Source organism: Thalassophryne amazonica, chromosome 16, assembly GCF_902500255.1.
Source record: "Thalassophryne amazonica chromosome 16, fThaAma1.1, whole genome shotgun sequence".
Lineage (NCBI taxonomy): Eukaryota > Metazoa > Chordata > Actinopteri > Batrachoidiformes > Batrachoididae > Thalassophryne > Thalassophryne amazonica.
In genome coordinates this window covers 76,130,747-76,156,314 of record NC_047118.1, presented here as the reverse complement: position 1 = coordinate 76,156,314, position 25,568 = coordinate 76,130,747, and the positions used below count along the sequence as shown (strand labels likewise).

General features: G+C 41.8%; 1 protein-coding gene across 1 annotated transcript in view; it reads left to right on the top strand.

Moving 5' to 3' along the window:
* The window catches only part of LOC117527821 (MBT domain-containing protein 1-like), a 41,178-nt gene extending 17,220 nt beyond the window's left edge, over nucleotides 1-23,958 (top strand). The window contains 10 exon segments of the mRNA XM_034190326.1: nucleotides 2,742-2,760; nucleotides 2,763-2,876; nucleotides 3,249-3,304; nucleotides 8,583-8,687; nucleotides 8,759-8,906; nucleotides 9,092-9,174; nucleotides 16,472-16,709; nucleotides 16,798-16,860; nucleotides 18,305-18,466; nucleotides 23,820-23,958. Of these exon segments, the coding sequence (XP_034046217.1) occupies nucleotides 2,742-2,760; nucleotides 2,763-2,876; nucleotides 3,249-3,304; nucleotides 8,583-8,687; nucleotides 8,759-8,906; nucleotides 9,092-9,174; nucleotides 16,472-16,709; nucleotides 16,798-16,860; nucleotides 18,305-18,466; nucleotides 23,820-23,926 (1,095 nt within the window). The 3' untranslated portion in view covers nucleotides 23,927-23,958.
* The last annotated feature ends 1,610 nt before the right edge of the window (nucleotides 23,959-25,568 follow it).

The window sequence follows — 25,568 nt, the reverse complement described above, 5'->3', positions numbered from 1 at the left end:
ATCTGCGAAATGCTCTGTAAATCACTTTCAGACGTGTTACTAGGTTCCAACAACAGTGTTTCAGTTTTAGAAGTGTTTATTTCTGACTAGCTTTTACATAATATAAGAACAACATGTATAAAAAACACACAACATTTTGGAGACACCAGCCACTGACATCATAGTGCAGCTCTACTCTGATTGGCCACCACTCAAAAACAAAACTGAATAGACTAAAACAGAATGTGACTTTTTAACCTCTTAAAATAAGTCAAGGGTAGCCATGTTTGAACTTGCCCAACATCTGTGTCCCAAGAATGTTCCCTGTGAACTTGAAGACTCTGGCACTAATAGGACTGGACTTATGTTGCGCACAGACTGACGCAAAGCTTTAGCAGTAACCTCTGGCTATATTTGATGGCCTTGGTTAAAAATATAAAATATATGATTTCTTTGCTCACCTTCTTATCTGATACTTTTTGTACGACATCTAAATCATCGACTTCAGTAACTGTTAAAAACATTTTAGCTCCTACAGTGAGATCCCTTCACACACAACATAACGTTGGGCGAAAGAAGCAGAAACTGGAAGAAAATCCACACACAAAAAATAAAATGGAGAACCACAAAACATACCACCTGCTGTTGGGAGGGTCACACAGACGTGCATGATACTGCGGCAGTGGTTTTGTGCACGCTCGTGTTCACGCGCACGAACACAGTGCGAGGACGTGGAAAGTCACGCACACAGCAGCAGAACAAAAAAAATAAACACCACAATTTATAATACTTAATTCCTGTTATAAAGAGCAGATTTAGCCTCCGCCTAGGTGTACACCAGTAAGTAATGAATTGACGTGGATAACTATTCTCCCTTTTATGTTTTACATGAATTACCTGATGCTCTCATCCCATGAAAAGCCAGCCGGCTTCCGTCTCATGAAGAGCTGGCTCTCACGTTATGAACATATCATCCGCCGTGGCGTGTGCACTGTCCAGCTCACAGTGATCCACTGTAACTGTGATATGTGTTTTATTTATTACAATGTGGGGAAATCCCGCAGTGTCACATGCCTCGCAAGGGGGTGTCCTGTAGTGTGATTTCCTGTATGGCACGATATTCACCAGCGTTGCGGTGCTTGAATTTATTTCCACGTGAGGACAGCATGCCGACGTCCGCCCCTCATGGTGAAGTTATTCGACTTCATATCCTACATGCCACTACAGGTGTTCCCCAGCTGTGACTTGCGAACAAAGATATCTGAACAGCTGCACGTCACAGGGGGACACACCCACCTTTGTCAGTGGACCTCCTCAGCTCACAGAAAAAAAGGCTCTCTCTGTTCCTTCATTCTGTGATTATTATTTTATGTATGTGTGTATTATTTGTTTGTTCTGCCTCTGTCTGATGTCTGTGTTTGTAATGGAACACCTTGCGTGCATGATCAGGTCCAGCTGACAGTTGGTGGTCAGCGCCTTATGTCCACAGCAAAGCGTATGAGCAAAGCAGTCACAAATGAATGAGTTCACACCTTTACCCTTATTTGTGTTATTTAATCTCCACTCTTTCTGTCTGTCATGTAAGCTACAATTTACGTGGTGGAAGTTACATCAGCCTGTCCAGCCGGGCCATTAATCTCACACTATGCCACGTGTTCAGATGCTGGCTGGTCCTCATGTGATCGTGTCTGTACATAATTATCAGCATGTCATGAGGGCATGAGCACCCACCCACACGTGTGCATTGCGTGTTCACCAGCTGGACACAGCGGTCAGCTGTTTCAGCAGCGCACTATGCTCGACAGCGACCGGACTCCAGGACCTTCAGCCACAGATGACATTGTTGGATACATGGTGTGTGTGTGTGGGGGGGCCTTCGGAACAGTCACGCCCATGTGTGTTGCTAGGTTATGCCACACTCGTGTGGCACTTAGACAATTTTCACAAACAGCTCGAATGTGGTCGTGTGCTGTCTAATATCATGCAGGGATTGCGAATAGCCCCGCCTTTTCTAAGTGTCCAGCAAGTGGTGTTCAATGTTTGTGTGGGACACCTGGAATTTGGCCGACACTTGCCAAGAGAGGAGTTGAATGGGCACTCGCTTGGCACTCGCTGTCTTTCGGCCGCTGGTGTGCGCGAACGGTTGTCGTGACAGCTGTACGAGGCGTTTGAGGCGGCTCAGATTTTTCATGAGTGGCATTCGACTCCTCCTTGGTGCGTCATTCTGCCTCAGTTGTGTTATGTGTGAAGGGGCCCTTAAAAAAATAACTGTGTGTATTTCTGTGTGATAAACTATAGATTGGTGTTGTCATTTAAGTGTTCACAGACATGATGGGATTTCTGTTCCCTGAGTTTGTTCTTCAGGAGGGCATGTGCCCCCCAGTGCTGTTTAACTCCTTTTGCAAGTGTCATCTCGGGGAACAAAAAACTCTGTTCTGTTCTGGCTTGTTTCTGAAGATTGCTATAGTGACTGTGTTACAGAGGAAAGTACAGCAATTGGTTGTGAATTAATTCACCTTTGACCTTGATGCAAATAATCACTCTACCTTGTTTGTGATATAGGTTAAAGGTCAAGTTAAAATTTTTTTTTTTTTTTTTGCTTCTTGTCTATCAGAACTACTACACCAGTGTCGACACTACTACCCTGTGGATCAGGCAGGTTTGACGTCAGAACCTAACAGACTCTGATGACCAGCCCGCCTCATGAGAGCCAGACTTTAGGGGCTGTGAGCAGCTGACGCGTTTGTGGTTATTTTCTTCAGGTCATTGGCGGGCGTCTGCGTTTGTGTACGAGGATGTGGTGAACGGGACCGATGACTTCTGGTGTCACATGTACAGTCCTCTGATCCACAGCGTAGGCTGGTCTCGCTCAATCGGACACCGCTTCAAGAGATCTGGTGGGTTTGATTGACTGCTGACGGCATTTGTACTGTGAAAACAGATCCGATAGCAAAAACTGGACCAGTTTAATAAGAAAAATGTACCTGCATCAAAACAAAATAAGATGTTTGAATTAAATTTCAGTGTGATAGATCTGGATTCTGGTCCAGCTTCACTTTAGACTTCACTTCCCTATTGTGACGTGTGATTGGCGGGTCTCAATAAAATCAGTTGATTGGTTTTTTGAGAAACTCTGAAAAGGTACGAACTGTCTCGAGTCCTTATGTTAAAGAAGTTAAACAATAAAAAGATCAACATGAAAGTGTGGAAATTAGTGTATCAGTGAGCAGGCAACAGATGGATTGATGCGTTTTTTTTTTTTTTCACAGACGTATCCAAGAAGGCAGGCAGTCAGATTGATGCTCCTGGACAGCTGTTTGCCAAGGTGAGGACTACATCTCCCACATTCCTCTTTATCTGTCACAGCACAGAGTGAAGACGGAGTGAAAGGTTCTATTTTAACTTTTTGACAGAATGAACTCATCAACACAACCACAGAAAGACTTCTCAACTTTGAGCTTAGATGGTGTTACAGAGCACACCTCTGACAACGCTGCAAAGCACACCACAAGGTACACCGCTGATGAAATGACAGAACACAGCACTGACGTCAATAAGCGCACCACTGACAGGGTCACGAAGTGCACCATTGACGACTTCACGAAGCGCAACACTAACGACATTGCAAAGTGGCCCACTGACATTGTCAAGAAGTGCAACGCTGATGAAATTACAGAACACAGCACTGACGTCAATAAGCGCACCACTGACAGGGTCACGAAGTGCACCATTGACGACTTCACGAAGCGCAACACTAACGACATTGCAAAGTGGCCCACTGACATCGTCAAGAAGTGCACAGCTGATGAAATTACAGAACACAGCACTGACAGGGTCACGAAGTGCACCACTGACAGTGTCATGAAGCGCACCACTGACAGGGTCACGAAGCGCGCCATTGACGACTTCACGAAGCGCAACACTGACGACATTGCAAAGTGCCCCACTGACATCGTCAAGAAGTGCACTGCTGATGAAATTACAGAACACAGCACTGACGTCACGAAGTGCACCACTGACGGGATCACGAAGCGCACCATTGACGACTTCACGAAGCGCAACACTGACGACATTACAAAGTGCCCCACTGCCATAGTCATGAAGTACACCGCTGATGAAATTACAGAACACAGCACTGACATCACAAAGTGCACCACTGACGACATTACAAAGTGCCCCACTGACATCATCAAGAAGTGCATCGCTGATGAAATTACAGAACACAGCACTGACGTCACGAAGTGCACCACTGACGACATTACAAAGTGCCCCACTGACATCATCAAGAAGTGCATCGCTGATGAAATTACAGAACACAGCACTGACGTCACGAAGTGCACCACTGACGACTTCACAAAATGCATCACTGACGGCATCAGGAAGTGCCCCACTGACAAAACTACACACCACAACACTGACATTACAAAGTGCACCACTGACAACGCTACGAAGAGCACCTCTGAAGGCATTATGAAATGAATCACTGACGACGTTACTGACTGCAGCATGAGGTTGGTCCCGAAAAACAAACTTTAACATTTCAAAGTTATTCTTCATTTTTAGGAGTAAAAATAAATCGAGTGAAATTTCATGAGATTTGTAAAATATTAACCAATGCCGCCTGGCCTCTGTTTTATTTTTTTGTGAGGTATGAGTGACATTTTGAGTTGTGGACTAGATACATAAGTTCATTAGTGGCAGATTTTGTTACATCTGCCTCAGGTCATATTTTTGAGGCATTCAGCATCAACATGGACGTCCTCATCAAGGACCCCTCAGAGTGGGAGGATGTCCCATCATTCCAGGCCTCACAGCAGGTCCTGGATAACATTGCTGCTGTCAATGATTTTGCTGAGCGCAAAGTTGCACTTTCCCAGGATAACAAAAAGATCCTAATGAAGGATGAGCAGCAGCGCCAATACCTGCTGCAAGTTGTTGAGTGGCATCGACGTCAGTTCCTGGAGGCGAAGACAGTCTGAACCAAACACCACTCCCCATGACTGTTCATGGGGTTGCAAAGAAAACCTGCACCCTCTCAGCCCTTTCTGAAATGAGTTTCAGACCTCTGGCTCAACCATTGTAATTTTCACCCTGCGTGCAGCAGTTATTAACTGTATCAAAATAAAATTTTGCACATAACATTTTCTCAAGATCAATCAATCAAAGTTTATTTATATAGCCCTTTCCACAGCCCAAACGGTGGCCAAAGTCCTTCACAGTCAGGAAAAATAACACAGAGAATAACTTAAAACCATAAGACAATAAGCAAATTTGAAACAGACACATCAATAAAAATATGCATCCAAAAATATTTACAGATAAGAACCAAATAAAATGACAGAGCGCTGCTGGTTGTGCAAAAGCCATTCTAAAAATTGACAGTTTTTAATTTAGATTTAAAAAGACCCAGGTCAATGATGGTGCAGATCTCGGGGGGGGCGGGGGGAGCTTGTTCCACGGTGTGGGTGTGGCTACAGAGGACGCCCGGTCTCCCCAGTGGTGGTATCTGAACCTCGGAATCTCTAGTGCGCACTGGTTAGACGATCTCAAAACTCTGTTTTGGTCTGATATGTCAGTAGTCCGGCTAAGTATGGTGGGGCCAAACCATTCAGAGCTTTAAAAACAAACATAAGAATTTTAAAATCAATTCTAGCCTGAACTGGAAGCAAATGCAGAGCGTAGAGGACTGAGGTGATGTGGTCACATCTAGACGTGCTGCAACATTTTGAAGCAGCTGGTCGACTAAGGGAAAACTGGGAAACTCCAACATAAAACCCATTGCAAGATGAACAGTTCCGTCAGGAAGCACCTTAAAGTCACATTTGTATTCATTTATTTATTTATTTTTTGCATAATGTAGAGGACCACCCCACCGCACCATTGAGGACGTTACAGATTGCAGCACTGACGATGTTACAAAATGCACCAGAGCATTCAGGGATGTGAGGGTGGTGTGATGGATCACTGTTGATCCGTATGGACCATCCCCTCGTGGTTTGTCACACGAGTGAACCGCGGATTAATTGCAAAGTGTAAACAAGTGTGTAAACAAGTGTGATTTTGTGTCACGGTCACTTCATTTCAAAGTGATGACTGGCTTAATTCTGATAAAGTTGCAGTAAAAGTCTCTGTGAGCAGAAGAAATGCCACAGCTCCGTGCTCACACAGCCTGTGTAAAAAAAAAATAAAAAACAACAGCTTTGCAGGGAGAGGAGCGCCCCGCTATAGCACCCCCATGCACAGACAAAGGACAAAGTGTCTGTCATCTCTTGACTTGGTAGCCGTGAGCCTAGTGACCTGAGCATCGAGTCAAACCGGGTGTGTAGCCAAACTGACTGAAAGTTAACAACTCCAGAAAATATGTAGTATTCCCGGCTCTTTCCAAACAGCTGCTTGTTAGGGCCACTGATTAAAATCTTATAGTACAACTGGGATATTTTTCTGCTGTGCACAAGTCTCATGAAAATGATTCAATTTATTGCTCTGAAACGCAGGAGAATGAATTTCAGAGCATTGAGAATCCTCTGTGACTGAATCACATCCCTGAACTTGACAAGGTGCAACACCGACAATGTTCTAAAGTGTACTATTGACAATTTTACAGACCGCAGCACTGATGACATTACAAAGTGTAACACTGATAAACTAAGCACCAAAACTCAAGCAGAAAGTCCATGCACAGATCACACCAAGTGACCCATTCCAGGAGCAACAGGCAAACTCTGGGAAAATAAAAAAAGTAAAAAGTAAATAAAAACGGAATACAATGATTTGCAAATCCTCTTCAATCTGTATTCAATTGAATACACCACAAAGGCAAGATATTTAATGTTTAAACTGATAAACGTTTGTTTTTGTGCAAATATTTTCTCATTTTGAAATGGATGCCTGCAACACGTTTCAAAAAAGCTGGGACAGTGGTATGTTTATCACTGTGTTACATCACCTTTCCTTCTAACAACACTCAATAAGCTTTTGGGAACTGAGGGCACTAATTGTTGAAACTTTGTAGGTGGAATTCTTTCCCATTCTTGCTTGATGTATGACTCCAGTTGTTCAACAGCCCTAACCCAGGTCTCTGTTGTCGTATTTTGCGCTTCATAATGCGCCACACATTTTCAGTGGGCGACAGGTCTGGACTACAGGCAGGCTAGTCTAGTACCCGCACTCTTTTACTACGAAGTCACGCTGTTGTAACATGTGCAGAATGTGGCTTGGCATTGTCTTGCTGAAATAAACAGGGATGTCCCTGAAAAAGACGCTTGGACGGCAGCATGTGTTGCTCCAAATCCTGGCTGTACCTTTCAGCATTGATGGTGCCATCACAGATGTGTAAGTTGCCCATGCCATGGGCACTAACACACCCCCATACCATCACAGATGCTGGCTTTTGAACTTTGCGCTGGTAACAATCTGGATGGTCTTTTTCCTCTTTTGTCTGGAGGACACGACGTCCATGATTTCCAAAAACAATTAGAAATATGAACTCATCAGACCACAGCACACTTTTCCACTTTGCGTCTGTCCATTTCAAATGAGCTCGGGCCCAAAGGAGGCGGTGGCATTTCTGGATGTTGTTGATGTATGGCTTTTGCTTTGCATGGTAGAGTTTTAACTTGCACTTGTAGATGTCATGACGAACTGTTAACTGACAATGGTTTTCTGAAGTGTTCCTGAGCCCACGCGGTAAGATCCTTTACACAATGATGTCTGTTTTTAATGCAGTGCCGCCTGAGGGTTCGAAGGTCACGGGCATTCAGTGTTGGTTTTCAGACTTGCTGCTTACGTGTAGAAAGTTCTCCAGATTCTCTGAATCTTGTGATTATATTATAGACTGTAGATGATGGAATTCCCAAATTCCTTGCAATTAAACATTGAGATACATTGTTCTTAAACTGTTGGACTATTTTTTCACGCAGTTGTTCACAAAGTGGTGATCCTCACCCCATCTTTGCTTGTGAACAGCTGAGCCTTATGGGGATGTTCCTTTTATACCCAATCATGACACTCACCTGTTTCCAATTAGGTGTTCTTTGAACATTCATCAACTTTCCCAGTCTTTTGTTGCCCCTTCCCAACTTTTTTGAAATGTGTTACAGGCATTTGTTTCAAAATGAGCAAATATTTGCACAAAAACAATAACTTTATCAGTTTGAACATTAAATATCTTGTCTTTGTACTGTGTTCAATTGAATATTGGTTGAAGAGGATTTTAAAATCATTGTATTCTGTTTTTATTTACATTTTAAATGTCCCAACTTCATTGGAATTGGGGTTGTAGTACTAGAAAAAACACTGGTAATTGAAATGCCAGGAAGTACATATGAACAACAAACATCTGGCAACAAAGGAAGGTTCTAAAGGCCATTATAAAGGCAACCTAAAGGCAACAAGGTTTCATGTTCATGTTCACTAATTCAAACACATACCAGCCATGTAAGCAATTGATCAGCCTTTTTTTTTTTTTTTTAAGCAGTCAGCAATTTTTTCAGTCAATTACTCAGCTATGCAATCAGTCGAGAAAAAAAAATCAACCAATCAGCCATATTTCCAATCTGGCAGTTTGATGAAGAACTGCTCGTGTTTTTATCATCTGCTTCCAGGTTATGGAGGTGGATCAGAGCAGCTTGTGGTTCGAGGAGGGAATGAAGCTGGAGGCCATCGACCCACTGAACCTGTCTGCCATCTGTGTGGCCACAGTCCGGAAGGTACAGGCAGGTTTCTGTGTCCATCACAGCAGGTGTTGACACGATGATGAGACAGTTTTATGCCATCACAGGTTCTGGCAGACGGGTATCTGATGATCGGTATCGATGGTTCTGAGGCTGCTGATGGCTCAGATTGGTTCTGTTATCACTCCACGTCTCCCTCCATCTTCCCCGCAGGCTTCTGTGAGATCAATGACATCCAACTCATGCCTCCTCGAGGTACAGTGCCCCCTACAGATGCCCCATCATGGATCCAGCTTGAAAACGTTAGAAAACAGTCTGCTTTGATCATATATTCTCTCGATGAATCTGTCGATCAGAAATTTGCTCTCTCTCTTCATTTGTCATGCTTACGGTTTTCTTTTTACCACTTTGAAGTTATGAATATGTTTTATTTCTGTCAGGTTACACAAACCTTCCTTTCAGCTGGTTTGAGTATCTGAAGGAGAAGAAGTCTGTGGCTGCTCCTGTGAGCCTCTTCAACAAGGTAATGAGGAAAAAACACAAGATGTAACAGAGTCACATCTTCACACATGTGTGACTCTCCTAAAGCCCCTTTCAAACCGGGCTTGCATACAGTTGCATTGTGATGTGTGTGGAGTATGCTGGAAATTACACACATTTGACGTAGTCCCTGTGTAGGCTGGTGTGTGATTGCATGTGTTTGCGTTTCTAGTCTTGCTTACAGTTGCATTACTGCCTCGTATGTAGCCATCGCCACTATTTTGTGCTGCTCCGTTCTCAAAATGGTTCATGAATAGCAAACGACGCTCACGTTTTCCGACGTACAGCGGGACACACTGCTGTCTCGTCGCTGCTTGTAATATCAGATCACAAAGTTCAGAGTCCGTTATGTGCTCCCTGCAAAAAAAGAAAAAAAAAGAGAAAATATTGCCATTTAAACTCACATACTTAAACATCACGCTTCTTGTTTGAGCATGTGAGAGAGAGAGAGTGAGAGAGAGAGAGAGAGAAAATGTGCTCTTTTCTCAAAGTGTTACATGAACGGACTTAAGTTGCATGCAGGGAGAGAGAGAGAGAGCAGGGAAACAAAGCAGTGGAAATCACTTTCTGAGTGGCAGTCGGTTAATTATGCATGAGACAGTCTGCACGGCCGCCGGCAACCATGCGCACGTTGCATGCATGAGACGTGGAGATGGACAGTTAACCTAGATGTGGACATGTCCTTCTGCTGGCGATCGGTCCGTGAGGAGTGGACAGTGGACATGTCTTCCGAACGTGGAAGATTGGCTCGTCTCTTCTTCCATGGTTTTGAAGCTTCACTGCCAGCAAAGTCCAGCAGGATGAATAAAATCTATCAGTCCAGGTACAACCCCAATTCCAGTGAAGTTGAGACATTGTGTGAAATGTAAATAAAAATAGAATACAGTGATTTATAAATCCTCTTTAACCTATATTCAATTGAATACACCACAAAGACAAGATATTTAATGTTCAAACTGATAAACTTTATTGTTTTTGTGCAAATATTTGCTCATTTTGAAATGGATGTTTCAAAAAAGCAAAGCAACAAAGGACTGGTAAAGTTGATGAATGCTCAAAGAACACCTGTTTGGAATATTCCACAGGTGAAAAGGTTAATTGGAAACAGGTGAGTGTCATGACAGGAGCATCCCCAAAAGGCTCAGCCATTGACAAGCAAAGATGGGGCAAGGATCACCACTTTGTGAACAACTCCGTGAAAAAAATAGTCCAACAGTTTAAGAACAATGTTTTTCAACATTCAGTTGCAAAGAATTTAGGGATTCCATCATTTACAGTCCATAATATAATCAGAAGATTCAGAGAATCTGGAGAACTTTCTACACGTAAGCGGGACGGCCGAAAACCAACATTGAATGCCTGTGATCTTCGATCTCTCAGGCGAGACTGCATTAAAAACCGACATCATTGTGTGAAGGATCTTACCTCGGGGGCTCAGGAACACTTCAGAAAACCATTGTCAGTTAACACAGTTCATTGCTACATCTACAACTTAAAACTCTACCATGCAAAGCGAAAGCCATACATCAACAACATCCAGAAACACCACCAAAGTGTGCTGTGGTCTGATGAGTCCACATTTCAAATTGTTTTTGGAAATCATGGACGTTGTGTCCTCCAGACAAAAGAGGAAAAAGACCATCCAGATTGTTACCAGCTCAAAGTTCAAAAGCCAGCATCTGTGATGGTATAGGGGTGTGTTAGTGCCCATGGCATGGGTAACTTACACATCTGTGATGGCAGCATCATTGCTGAAAGGTACATCTAGGTTTTGGAGCAACACATGCTGCTATGCAAGCAACGTCTTTTTCAGGGACGTCCCTGCTTATTTCAGCAGACAATGCCAAGACACATTCTGCACGTGTTATAACAGCGTGGCTTTGTAGTAAAAGAGTGCGGGTACTAGACTGGCCTGCCTGTAGTCCAGACCTGTCGCCCATTGAAAATGTGTGGCGCATTATGAAGCACAAAATACGACAATGGAGACCCCGTGTCATGCCCGGCTTTGATCCCTTTTGGCCCCTTTTCTTTGCCTCATCTTCTGTTCCCGCTTTGATTTATTAGTTGTTTATTTTCATCATGTGTTTATTCTATATTCTATTTTGCTTTGCCACTTTGTTTCTTTGTTACTATACTTTAGCCATTGTCCAGTTCCGTTCTTGTTTTGTTCAGCGAGTTTGTGTTTTCATTGTTTATCACTTGTTTGTTTTGTTGTTCTCATTTGTTATATTATCTGTTGTGCTTTAGTGTCAGGTTTTGTTAATCACAGTCTGTTTTATTTATAGTTTGTTTAGCCACTTTGTTTTCTTAGTCAGTTCCAGTTTAGTTTTGTCTTGGTGTTTATTTCCTTTCAGTTCTCATGTTCATGCCCGGTTTGTTATTGTATTATATTCTGCCCTCGATTTCCGTTTTAGCTCTATTGTGTTTTTCCTCATTGCCATTTGTTTGTTTCCACTCCACACCCCTGCACCTCCCATCATGTCTTTGTGTCTCACTCATATTTGATTGTGTTCATTGCACTTGCCTCATATCTTTCACTCACACTCTTGGCACCAGCACACGTGTCTTTGTCTATTACATCACTCCACTTTGTGCACTCCCCTCCTCACAATCTTGCCCATGTATAATCTTTGTTCTCTAGCTACGCCCCTTTCTAGATCTTTCCTCATGTGCACCTCGTTAACGCCACCTGTTCCTCATCTCACATCCTGATTAGTCCACTTGCATTTAAACCTCACAGTCCTTCACTTCCCTGCCAGATTGTTGTCTCTGTACACTTTCCAGCGCCAGTTTATTACCTCCGCCAATGAGGTTATGTTTTCGGTCGCATCCGTTTATTTGTTGGTTGGTTGGTTGATTGGTTTGTTAGTAGGATTACTCAAAAAAAAAAATCCTTAACGGATTTCAATGAAATTTTTACCAGGGGTGTATCTTGGCCTAACATAGAAGTCATTAAATTTTAGTAATGATCCAGAACACAATCCGGATCCAGCAATTTTTTTAAGGATTCTTTATCATTGCAGGATAGGGCCAATTTTAACATTTTTGCATCTAACGTCATGAAGACGGGTCACAAAGGCTGAAAAAAAAATTTAATTACGACACAACAATAATTTAGCATTTGTTTCTCCTCATTGAATAAACTTGTTATTAGAAAATAAAAAACTTGTGTAGTTCATGCAGTTTCTCTTTATAAATACATTTGCTGAAGAGCTTGTTGGGAAAGTGTAAGTACACGGACCCACAACAGGGGGCGCAAATGAACGGACAATGGAATAGGTCAAATAACACACTTTACTGTTGTGAATATGCACAACAAGGACAACAGATTACAATAAAGGACAAAGTCAAATTCACACAGGTGTCGTGTGGGCAGGCTCGAAGATAGGAGACGCCTCTCCAAAGTAGAACCGGAACCACACGGTTTCCTCCGCCACCAGACCCCGGGAATACTGGAGCCGCCAAGTCCCGAACTCCCAGGTGGCCACTGCCTCCGCGTGTCGGACCTGGTACTGCTGGTGAGGAATAAAGAACAGTTAAAGGAGGGCGCGTTCGCACCCAGGAATCCGAACGGCAGGTAAGCTACCTCCACCTCTCGTTGGGAAGTTCTCTCAGAGAAATGCACAAAGTCACAAAGATCACTGTCAAACAGTTAGCTGAATACGTTACCTTCTCGGTAGAAACGATATCTCGGCAAAGAGGTGGAGACGTCGTCCTGCTGATATACTCCTGCCGATCAGATGATTGGTAACAGCTGTTGCAGGTGATGCGTGACAGCTGTCACCCTGGCTGCTCCTGTGAGGCGGCTGCGCCCTCTGGTGCCTGGAGACCGCACTCCAGACAGGGCGCCCTCTGGTGGTGGGCCAGCAGTACCTCCTCTTCTGGCGGCCCACACAACAGAGCTAAGGGTTTAACCGTCTGGGGCTGACACTGTCGTATATGATGGCTGAGACCAAGCTTTACTAAATTAAATAACTTTTTAATGATATCAGATAAAAACATACTTTTTTTTTTGCTGAAAAGTTAACTCTGCAGACTTTTGAGCCACTGTCCACCATCTTTGTACTCCTCATAGAAGCTGTGTGATGATGTGAGCAATGTGAGTGTCCAACCAGAATTGGTTCACCATCACATGTTTTTCCAAAATCCAATCGTAGGGTAGATTCACCTCACATGACACACCAAAGATTGGTTTTAGGAGTGATGCGTTACTCCTTTATTATAGTTTACTGTGTGTTTTGAATAAATGTCTGTGGATACTTATTTACCACTTTACTTTTTCCTTTCTTATTTCTGATTGTAAACCTTTATTACACTTATAAAACAAAACTATAGCATATATATTTTGAAAGTACAGGTTGTCCTAAAAAAAAGAGACATAAAACATGATTTTTGGATGCAGGGAGAGCTGTTAACAGCAATAATAAAACATTTATGCCAGGCGAGTGAACTGTCCAAAAAATGCCCTCGGATCCCAGAGGGTTAACCACTGAATCTGAAACATGATGGTAGATGTGTGAAACGATGTGGAATAAGTCTCTTTGCCAAAGGGTATTCCATGTGATGTCTGTGACCCTATGTCCTTGGCGGAGGTTTGCGCTCTCTGAGTACTTCTAGTCAGTCCTGTTTTTGTCAAGCCGTGTATCAAACTACTGCTCTGTGTTACCTCAACCATACCTCTTGCCTCTTCCCGGATGTCTGTGTTTGCTCGTGCCATTGAACCCTGCTTGTCCATGATCATTGAATTTTATCAGTTTGAATATTAAATATCTTGTATTTGTGGTGTATTCAATTGAATATAGGTTGAAGAGGATTTGAAAATCGTATTCTATTTTTATTTACATTTTACACAATGTCCCAACTTCATTGGAATTGGCATTGTATGTTGGCTGGTTTTGTGTGTATCGTAACGGTTTTTGAACAGATTTTTGGCTGTAAAGCACATGCATCTGACAACACTGTGACACTGCTATGCGGCTGCAGGCTCATTCATGCAAATCAGGCAAAAGAGAAATGACCTGTAGACATTTATCATCATACTGGCAACATTAAATTATAATACCTTGTACCGACAGCACAGACATGTAAATATTAAAACGATTCTTAGAAAACTATTTCAGCATTTAGAAAAAGTTGTTTCTGCCACACTGAGCTTCACCAAAAATTAAATACAACTTGCCAGCCAAAAGCTTAACCCTCTGGGGTCCTGGGTATAATTGGCTGGTTTTGACTACTTTTGGTTTTACCTTCATAATTTACCTTAAAAAACTGTTTACTTTGCCTTGTTTGGTGTCTTTTTTTTTTTTTTTTTGCACAACCTCATTCATGTGACTTTACAGTTTTTCTTTCATTGTGACATGCTTTATTAACATTGTGAACCTGAAATCTAAAAAGAAAAGGGTTTTTTTACCATGAAAACCACAAACATGTTTAACAAACCATTTTTGTTACTTAGAATGCAAATATCAATTGAAAAAATATGTAGAAATGTAACAAACAACAGTTATTTATAACTTTTTAACATATAATGTAGGAAATGCTTCAGGCATTTATATACAACTATTTACAAAACAATAAGATGCTACACAAATTGTGCCACTCAAAAAGCAATTCCTGTCCAACACAAGACAGTGAGCACAGTCCTGACTCACAAGAGGGTGTGTCACTCCTCCTGTTGTCCACCTGGATGCAGTTTTGGCATTTTAGTCTTTGGTGGGACCATCTCGATTTGTTAATAAAATCATAGCAATTACTTGTTCCAAATGTACAAAGTACATACTTGAATTGCTTGAGATTGCAGGAAAATACACCCTTAATTTCCAAATGTTGTGCTCACAGAAGAAATACTCAGAGTTTGTGGAATGAAACCTATTCACATCTGAAACACATGCAACTGTTGTGTGATGGTGGCCAGTGTGCGCTCACCTTAAAAAAAAAAAAAAAAACTTCACTCCAAATCTAGAGGCAAGAAATGTGACCAGTTATAGGATTTGTATTTGTTGTTGGTGGCGGACATTGTGTCTGCCACAATATGACACTACACCCGACACGTCATGCTATTTTCAGACTGTCGGGTGCATTAATTGCTGGAGTCGGCTTGATAACTCGCACTGCAGCGAGAAAGACAGTTATGATTCCAACAGTAATTGATACACAATATGACACAGCATTTTAAAATTGAGAATTATTAAGCAGGTTGTTGTCCTTTGTTACACGAACAATAAATAATGACAGTCAGCTGGGACTGTGTCACATTGGGTGAGACCTCGAGTATGAAGCATCCACTCAAGGAGTAATGGCGGCCTCTATCAGGGCTTATTTTGGAGTAATAATTGTTTAATTATGTGATATTGAAGAGAAAACAAAAAAACTTTTTTAATAGTATTGGGTTTTCTGTTGGTTGCCAATATGAACTCCTGAAGCGTGTTTGGTGATGAAATTGTCACTTTAATCAGATTCTTAAACAATAAAAATATGTACTTTGTTTTTTATGGATTAGTAAACAAGAAGTTCTGCTCCTCAATAATTGTTCTATATTTATTTCTATTATTCACTGTGTGACACCTAAACACACACTCATCTTCAACCACTTAGTCCAACTGACAGTCGCTGGGGCCTGGAGCCTATCCCAGCAGTCATGGAGCGCGAGGCGGGGTACACCCAGCACAGGACGCCAGTCTGTCGCAGGGCCACACATAGACAAACAAACGCACTCACACCCGCACACACACCTACAGACAATTTAAAGTTTCCAATCCACCTAACCTGCGTGTCTTTGGATGTAGGGGGAAGCTGGAGCACCCGGAGAGAACCCACGCAAACACGGGGAGAACACGCAGACTCCACACAGAAAAGCCACAGGCGGGAATCAAACCCATGACCTTCTTGCTGCGAGCCAACAGTGCTAACCTTTAAGCCACTGTGCTGCCCGACACCAAAACAACTACAGATTTTAAATTGTGTGAAAATAAATTCAAATGTCATAAATAATATCAATCATAGGGGTGGTGGCCGGGTGGTTAGTGCACTTGGTTTCAGTGCAGAAGGTTCCCAGTTTTTCTCCATGTAATGTAGAGTTGCGTTCAGGAAGGGCATCCGGTGCAAAACCTGTGCCAAATCAACATGCAAATCCACCTTGGGTCTGCTGTGGGGACCCTGAGTGAAAACAAGGGAGCAGCTGAAGAGACTTACTTTTTTTATATAAATAACAGCAATCAAAAATAATTTAAATTAAAAAAAAAAAAAAAAAGTGAAAATTCTGGTGTTGTGTTTCCATCCAGGACATTCCCAACCACGGGTTCCGTCCCGGCATGAAGCTGGAAGCTGTTGATCTGATGGAGCCCAGGTTGGTTTGTGTCGCCACAGTGACACGTATCGTCCACCAGTTGCTACGGATACACTTTGATGGCTGGGAGGACGAGTACGACCAGTGGGTGGACTGTGAATCCCCTGACCTCTACCCGGTGGGCTGGTGTCAGTTGACTGGGTACCAGCTTCAGCCTCCTGCTCTGACCGCCGGTACAGCACGTGCATACATGCACACGTGTTTAGCCTTTCTGTACCAAATGCTAATTTTTGTTTGTCCCCCCGCCCCCCCCCACTGAAGATCTCCAGTCATCAGCATCCAAACAGAGGAAAAAATCACAGCAGTACAAAGGTCCAAAGAAAAGTACGTATCTGTCTGAACCTTTTACCCTCAAGTGCCCAAGCTATTTTAGCGACTAATATGGTAGGATAATGATTGTAGCATCAAATGCAGAAGAACTGGTGACTAGCAAATATGTCAGTACTTTAACACAAATTTCAATGAACCCATCAGTCATCCATTGTGACAATCATGAGCTGTTTTCATCTTCACTCTGGACATCAAGAATCAGTCTCAATGTTTGTGCAGTAAATCTTGCTATTCTAGGTCTGTTGGCCATGCTTCCATACAAAACAGTAAAATCGAATAATTAGAGTTGGCAAATTACAATATCTTCTAGTCATAATGTTGAAAATCTCTTAGATCTTCCCAGAGGGGGTCATAAGTGACCCCGCACAAGTTTGGATTAGACTTGCCACATGGATCGGCTGATCCTTGCAAAATTCTATGAACAAATAAACAAATATTATAATAATTTTTTTGCAGTGTGCACGCTGATTACATTTTGATAATGGATCAAATACATTTGGCAGAAAAAAAAAATTCAGAGGAAATTCTGACCCGGCCATTAAATGAGGCGCAGGTCCCAATTCATGATTCCGTGTAGATGTTCGGACTCGGACCTGAAGCCTGACATGCAGCTTTTAAATCAGACACAAACAGCTGTGACTTGACACCTTTCTGCTTTCAATCCTTTGTCTGCCATCATATTTTAATAGTTTTTACAGTGTGCATACTAATTAAAAATGGATCAGAAAAGTTTGCACATTTACAGCACAAAGTTGGTAAAAGAGGAAATTGTACAGCTTCCCTTTGATTTGGAGGTGATGATTGTAGAAAGAAAAGCTTGTTGAGGGTCAAATTAGTCCAGAATAAAGCATAATCTAGAGACGGAGAACTTTAAAGCTGTCACACGCGTCATTGCATGACACGGAGTCACAGAGCAGCAGAAGCATAAATCAGGCTTTAAATAAATAAATCATCATAAATTGTACATTTGATATCTTAGCTATTTTTATATTTATTTTGATCGCACCTGTACCTGGATGTGTTGCTGTATGTGGTTAAATGATTTTTAAAAATGTTGAAAACATTAAAGGTTCATTCAGTAGTTCAGCACAGTTGGAACCAAAATGGCGCCATGTTCTGAGTTGACACCACTCTCTCAATTAAGGCACACTAGCTCCACCCCCACCACCACCCCCAACCCTTAATTGGAAAGAAAATGAATGAATTAGTTGGTTTGTTTTTCTGTTGGACTTTAGACATCTTTGTATATTTAGTCTTCCCTGTTAGATTTACTTGTAGGGTTTTTTTAAGCATGAAAAACAAACTTTCATGCTTTTATCATTGAGGAATGTGAAACAATGTAGCTTGAATTTCTTAAAATGTTAATGAAAATAAGACTGACAGCAGATTTCAGTCTTATTTAAAGCTGAAAATGACAATTTCTTTCCCTGTAACTCAGAGCGGAAGCTTCCGGTTGTCAAACGAGCTGTCAGTCTGTCTACTGCCACATTAACGGGCGTCCCCAGAAGCCTATCAGGGGACGAGAATGAGACTCCACCCAGTTATCCATCACCCCCTACTCCTGGCTCTGCTGAGCTGGTGCGGTCCAAAAGGACAGCAGGTACACCAAGTCCTCATTCAGAATTAAAGTCCAGCTGTACTAATTAATCTGCTTGCCTTTAAATGTCATCTTGTGGAACCAAATTACAGTTGTTCAAAATAATAACAGTGTTCTTAAAAAGTGAGCAAAGCTCAAAATCCTTATCAATAGAGTTTATTTCCATACACACAAATGCTCTGGGAAAGCTGCACATTCTGTTCCAAATCAAAACATGAAGAAAAATCTAGCAGGCTGTTCAAAAAAGTAGCAGTGTCTGCAGTTTTCTTTACAAACTCAAACATTTACTGTATAAACTGTGAATCACTGAACAACAAGTTTTATATTTGTTTAAAGCCCGGGTTTGGGCTGGCCACTCCATAACATTAATGTTGTTGGTCTGGAGCCAAGATGCTGCTCCCTTGTTGGTGTGTTTGGGGTCGTTGTCTTGTTGAAACACACATTTCCTCTTTGGCAGAAGGCAACATGACCACCATGTATTTTGATGGATTTAACCTGATCCTTGATCCCTGGTATGTGATAAATAGGCCCGACACCATAGTATGAGAAACATCCCCATATCATGATGTTTGCTCCATCAGGCGTCCTTGTCTTCACAGTGTACTGTGGCTTAAATTCAGTTTTTAGGGGCAGTCTGTCAAACTGTCTGTCAATCTTTCTTTCGTCATTCCACAAAATGTTGCTCCATTTCTCTTTAGGCCAGTCAATGTGTTCTTTGGCAAATTGTAACCTCTTCAGCACATTGTTTTTTCAACAGTGGGACTTTTCAGGGGTTTCTTGTCCATAGTTTGACTTCACATAGGCGTCTTCCAATTGTTGCCGTACTCACAGATAACTGTAGACCTTCTTTGATCACCCTGGAGCTGAATGTTGTCTGAGTTTTTGTCATTCTGGCTGTTATTTGATCCATTTGAATAACGGTTTTCTGTTTTCTTCCACATCTTTCTGGTTTTGTTGCTATTTTAAAGCATTTGAGATCATGGTAGCTGGCAGGTGATGATTTTCTGCACTTCTTTATGTGTTCCTCCCTCCATTCAACTTTTTAATCAAAGTACGCATTTTACTCATATTTCCAGAGCATGAACATTTGCTGCCTTTGTCCTTAAATAAGAGCCACCTGTAAGGGTGAAATAAGGGTCACAGAAGGAAAATGCAGACACTGCAAGTTTTCCAGCATAATTTTCCTTTTCTTCACTTTCTGTAAAATAATAAACAAATTTTGATCTTTTTTTTTCTTCATGTTTCTGATTTGGAATACAATATGCAGGGTTCCAATACATCTATGGAAATAAAAACAATTTTAAGGGTCTTGAGCTTTACTCACTTTTTTAAACACACTGCTATTATTTTCAATGAACTGAGCCACAATCAGGGTTCCAATTCAGGTGTTGTGAAAGTGTCGTGACACGGACCCACAACAGGGGGCGCTAATGAATGGACAATGGATAAGCCAAAAAGTAACAATTTAATGTTGTGAATCGCACAACAACGTACAGACAATAACAATATGGTGGACTGTCAATCATACACCAGTGACGGGTGGGCCAGGCTCGACGATAGAAGACGCCTGGAGAGAGAAGAGCTGGATCCCCACACAGCTTCCAACACCAACGGAGCTGAAGAACACCGGAGCCACCAAGCCCTGCGCCCCAGGTGGCCGCTGTCTTCAGCAGTCAGACCCGGTACTGCTGGCAGAGAACAGAGACAGTCCAGATGAGTGTGAGTTCGCACACTCAGTAATCCCACAGTCTGTATTAAGTAAAGGAGGGAAAACCTCCACCTCCAATCACACACACTCGTGCAGCTTCTGGTCAACCACTTATCTGGGTTGGGGTGTGAGGCGAAGCCGTCGCTGTCACACCAAACGCCAATCCCTCAGATAAGGACACACTCCAGGAAAACGGCTGCAACAGAAGTTCAGGTTATTACACACAAAGTGTCAGTCAGCAGAGAAATTACCTGAATGGTAGTTGATTTCTCGGCGAGGAGGTGGAGTTGCAGTCCGGTCTTTGTAGTGGTGGTGATGGGTGACAGCTTGTGTTGATTAATGACAGCTGTCACCTCCAGCAAAGCCGACGCCCTCTCGTGCTTGAAGCCCGCACTTCAAGCAGGGCGCCATCTTGTGGTGGTGGGCCAGCAGTACCTCCTCTTCAGCGGCCCACACAACATCAGGGACCAGATGCATGAAACTTTTGAACATATTTTCCAGGTGTTTCATTTGTGTATTATCAAAGGTAACCATTTGGTGAATCATATCTGAAAAGTTTGTGAAGCAATCATTGAAAATCACAGATTGGCATTATTTTAAAGCCTCAGTTATAAATAATGTCACAGACACTACATCGACAGTTAGGCCTGCCATATTTGACATTTGGAAATGTCCCTTTTTTCAACAGTTCAAATTTTCTGAAATTTAAATGGTTTTCCACCTTTTTTTCATGTTTTGAAGCAACATTGCAGATGTTGTCCCAGTTGGCATACAACAAAAAGGTTCACCTGCAGATAAATTTTACTTTTCATTGTAGTGGGGAAAAAGTGACCCTAGATGTGTCTGACCCGAATTCATTTCGAGTATCCCAAAATTCTTGTTTTGTAATATTCATTGCAAGATAATGACTTTGATTGTAAAAAAAAAAAAAAAAAAAAAAAAAAAATTTACTGTATCACGTGCATCGCATCATGTCCTATGTGTCTATAGCAGGTCACGTTCAGACATTTAGCATAACGTTACGGACACTACATTTTGACACATTGAAACCAACACAAAGACAGTGATGCTAGCATTCCTGTATATTTTGGTGTATATTGTGCCAAGCCATATTTTGTGTGACATGACGTGAAAGTGTTAGGTGACCCTGACTGTGTCCGAGCGGAATGCACTTTGACCATCCCAAAATGAATATTTTGTTGGGTCAGATTCAATCCAAAATGATGATTTTTGATTTTAATGAATGCTGAATCGTGTGTTTTGTATCCATTTCACATTCTTGTACATTTAGCACAGCATTTGTTCATTGATAGGAGAAAGCTAGGATGTATGTTATGGACACTACAGTTGTTACGGACACTACATTTGGACACATTGAAGCCTTCACAAAGACAGTGATGCTAGCATTCCTAAATATTTTAGTGTACGAGGTCTCTTAGATAATAAACCGACCCTTTTATTTTTTTTTTTAACTATATGGATTTGAATGACATGCGATTACACCAATCATGCTTGAACCCTCGTGCGCATGCGTGAGTTTTTTCACGCGTGTCGGTGACGTCATTTCCCTGTGGGCAGGCCTTGAGTGAGATGTGGTCCCGCCCTCTCGGCTGAATTCCTTTGTTTCACACGCTGCTCGAGACGGCGCGCGTTGCTTTATCAAAAATTTTTCTGGACCTGTGAGGAATATCCGAGTGGACACTATTCGAGAAATTAAGCTGGTTTTCTGTGAAAAGTTTAACGGCTGATGAGAGATTATGGGGTGTTTCTGTCGGTGTAAGGACTTCCCACGGAGCGGGACGTCCTGCAGCGCTTCCAGGCGCTGTCGTCAGCCTGTTTCGAGCTGAAAACATCCTAATTTAAGGCTTAATTCACCCAGGACATCGTGAGAGAACAGAGAAGATTCAGAAGAGGCCGGCATGAGGAATTTATGCGGACATTCCACTGTTTAAGGACATTTTTTTAATGAAAGACGTACGCGCAAACTCGCCGAGTCATTTCCGTGACGACTCGGCAAATCTGTGTGCGCCGCGACAGGAAAAACACCTCCGTGTTGAAAACCATTTGTAGAATTCAGGCAGCTTTTAATGGCTTTCAACAAGTGAGTAACTGAGAAATTGTTTAACAGCTTGGGCATGTTCCAACTTGCCCGTTAAGATTTCCAACGGAGGTGTTTTTCCTGCGCGACCCCCCGCGGTCGGGTCCAGCCCGACATGCAACTCTGCCCGCAAGTTCTTTCATTACAAAATGACCGTTAACAATGGAATGTCCGAATAAACTCCTCATGCCGACTTCTTCTGAAAGTTCTCTGTTCTCTGACGACTTACTGCGTCAACAGAGCCTGAAATGTGGAAGTTTTCAACTTGAAACGGCGAGACGCTGCCGCCTCGAAGCGCAGATCGCCGTCAGGCGCCGTGGACCGTCCTTAAAGCGACACTACCAGACCAAAATCTCTCATCAGCCGTTAAAATTTTTACCGAAAACCAGCTGAATTTATTGAATGGTGTCCACTCAGTTGTGCCTTACAGTTTTGAAAAAATTTTTATCAAACAAAGCAGCAGTCTCTGAGCCATTCCTAAACAATGAAAAAAATCGACGAGCGGGTGGATGACTCCTCACTCAAAGACTGCCCACAGGCGAATGACGTAACCGACAGGCGTGAAAAAACTCTTGCATGCCCACGAGGGTTCAAGCATGTCTGATGTAATCACACGTGATTCAAATCCATATGGTTTTTGAAAAAATAATAAGGTCGGATACTTTTCTAATAGACCTCGTATATTATGTCAGTACCATATGTGTTTGTCATCAACATATACAATATTGTTTCAGTCCATCTCATTTGAGTCTCTCTGTGCTGTTACAGACACAACATTATTTTACGGACAAAAAGAGTCCTTTACTATTGGACTCACATGTAACACTCCGAGTGACATAACAGCAAAATTAATTATGTCCAGAAGCCTTCTGTAGGTGGACATGAAATTCAAGTCAGGTAAAATTCCAGCAGTTTTGCCAGGTATTTGGTAAAGTCTTAATATTCAATGAAAATAATAACAAAAACCTAAGTTTCTATATTCAGTCATAATTCGAAGTAGCATTATTTTCCTATAAACTGGAAAATAATACAGAAAAATCGTACAAACTGTGGCCATACCATAATGACATGTATTTCAACAAAGCTATATCAGAACGTGGTGTTGAAATCAGTGTATATATCAAGTGGTCCTGTGTACGAACAAGTATAGATCTTAAGTCTTGCATATTCATTTCTCATCTCCAAGATGGTTCTAAATATCTTTTGAAATTATTGAAGTTACATGTCATTCATGAGTTTCCTGGCTAAAAAATACTCCTGGATAGTTCTGTTTGTAATTTTCACATGTAGACCAATAACATCAAAAAATGTAATGTAAGAATCCTGATTGTGGCTCAGCCGAATACAAATGACCCACAAGTTAAATGAAACATGTTTAGAACCTCATGGGGCTCAAAAGTTAAAATAAATAAATAACCAGATCACATGAGTTTAGAAAAAAGTAGAGAAAAAAGTGTTTGTAGAGTCTGAGTAGATGATGAATTGAAGAATCTGGACCTGTGAGGGCAGAGGTGAGGCGTCACCTGACCAGGAGCTCTGACTCTCTGCAGGTTCACACATTAAAGAAGACAACACTGAGGGGGCGGAGTTATCTTCTGACGTGCTCAAAATGGAAACCAACGGCCTCTCTGGGTTTTTTACCAGGGAGGAACCGTAGGACTCGGTTCTCCTTCTCTTTGTGTCTCCATCCAACCATCTTTCCACAAAGACGACCAGCTGGACTCTGTTTACTTCTTTAAAGGCAGTTTGGTGGTGCAGCGGTTGGTGCAACTGGACTTTGTTCTCCTTGGCAGGTAGCGGGATTATCACTCCAGGCAGTATTAAAAACATTCAGCCAGTTTCTAACCACATGAGGCTGCAGGCTGGTATGGTGTTCAGAGGGAACGTGCACCTGGGTTCACGCTCCCATTTAGCTCTTCAAAACAAAATAAGATAATAAGTTAGCAGAAAAAGGTCAGCAAAACCAACAGGCTACACATTTTATGGTGCCGACATGATTCCGCCTGAGCAACAGGGAAAGGAAGATCAGGAAAATAATATTTTAAGATAAAGTGTGAGTAAAGTCCAGTTTATTATGTGGAGATTTCACAGCGTTCAAGACCTGTGAGCTTTGACAAAGTAGATCCAAATAGTTGGCAGTGAGTTGTAAAATGTGACTGGATTGTTGTTATTTTCCTGGTAGCCTGCTGTGCTATGCTAGCCCAGTTCTAGTGACTCAGCATGCCAGCTAGCCAAGCTAGTTACCATGTTATTAGTTTAAAAACAACTGTTTGCGATTAAATAACTACACACACACACGTGTGTGTGTGTAGTTATGTGTGTGTCTGTGTGTGTGTATATATATATATATATATTATATATATATATATATATATATAATACATATAATATAGGGTATTCACTGATGGCACTTTGACCCGGATGTTCTTCCATCTTGGGAACCCCCCCCCTCAAGGACTCCATTCATTTATATGATAATTTGGTCAACTTTGCAGTTATTTTAATGTATTTATTATTATTATTATTTTCGAAGAATATGGATGGTGGTAAGCCACTGAAGAAACCCCTGCATTCCATAGACACGCTTAAAGGTCCAGAGAGAATGTGCTATGAGAGAAAATTGTTGTTAAACAGAAATGGACAGTTACACTTTTTCAGAGCCGGAGTGGACGTCTTGGTCAGAGAATGAAAGTTTACCGTCATCATTGACCTGGACATGGTTAATTATTTCATATTCCCTCACAGCCCATGTATGGATTAACTTCGATCTTAAAAAAACCTGAATGAGTATAAACAGTTCGCTGGTGAAGGATTCGGGACAAGCTTATCTGTCCCGAGAGAGGGACGCTGTCTTTTGTCCACAAAGGTTTGTTTGATCTTTAATTTCAGTATTTAGTAACTGTAATACGCTGTAAATATTACCCTTTTTTCTGACGAATTAGAGGCGTGTGTGTGTTTGCATGCGCAAGGAAGGGGAACTTCCCACTAGTCCTAGGGTCCAGTAATCCTATGTATTAAGAATAGCATGTTGAATTTGTTTTTACATTTATGGTAGGCTATATGTTGCACTAAAGTAGGTTAATCAATGTTACAAAAGTGTGACAATTAAAAAAATTATTTGTTGATTTCGGTTCAGCAGATTTATAGAGAACAGTACAATTGAAGGTGATTAATGGTGTATGTCAACAGAATCATATGTTATATTTTTGTAAACTGAACAAAATCTGGAGGTGTTTACCATAATACAAATCATAGTTTTCACACTTGGTGTGGAAACCACATACCAAGGCAAACTGTTT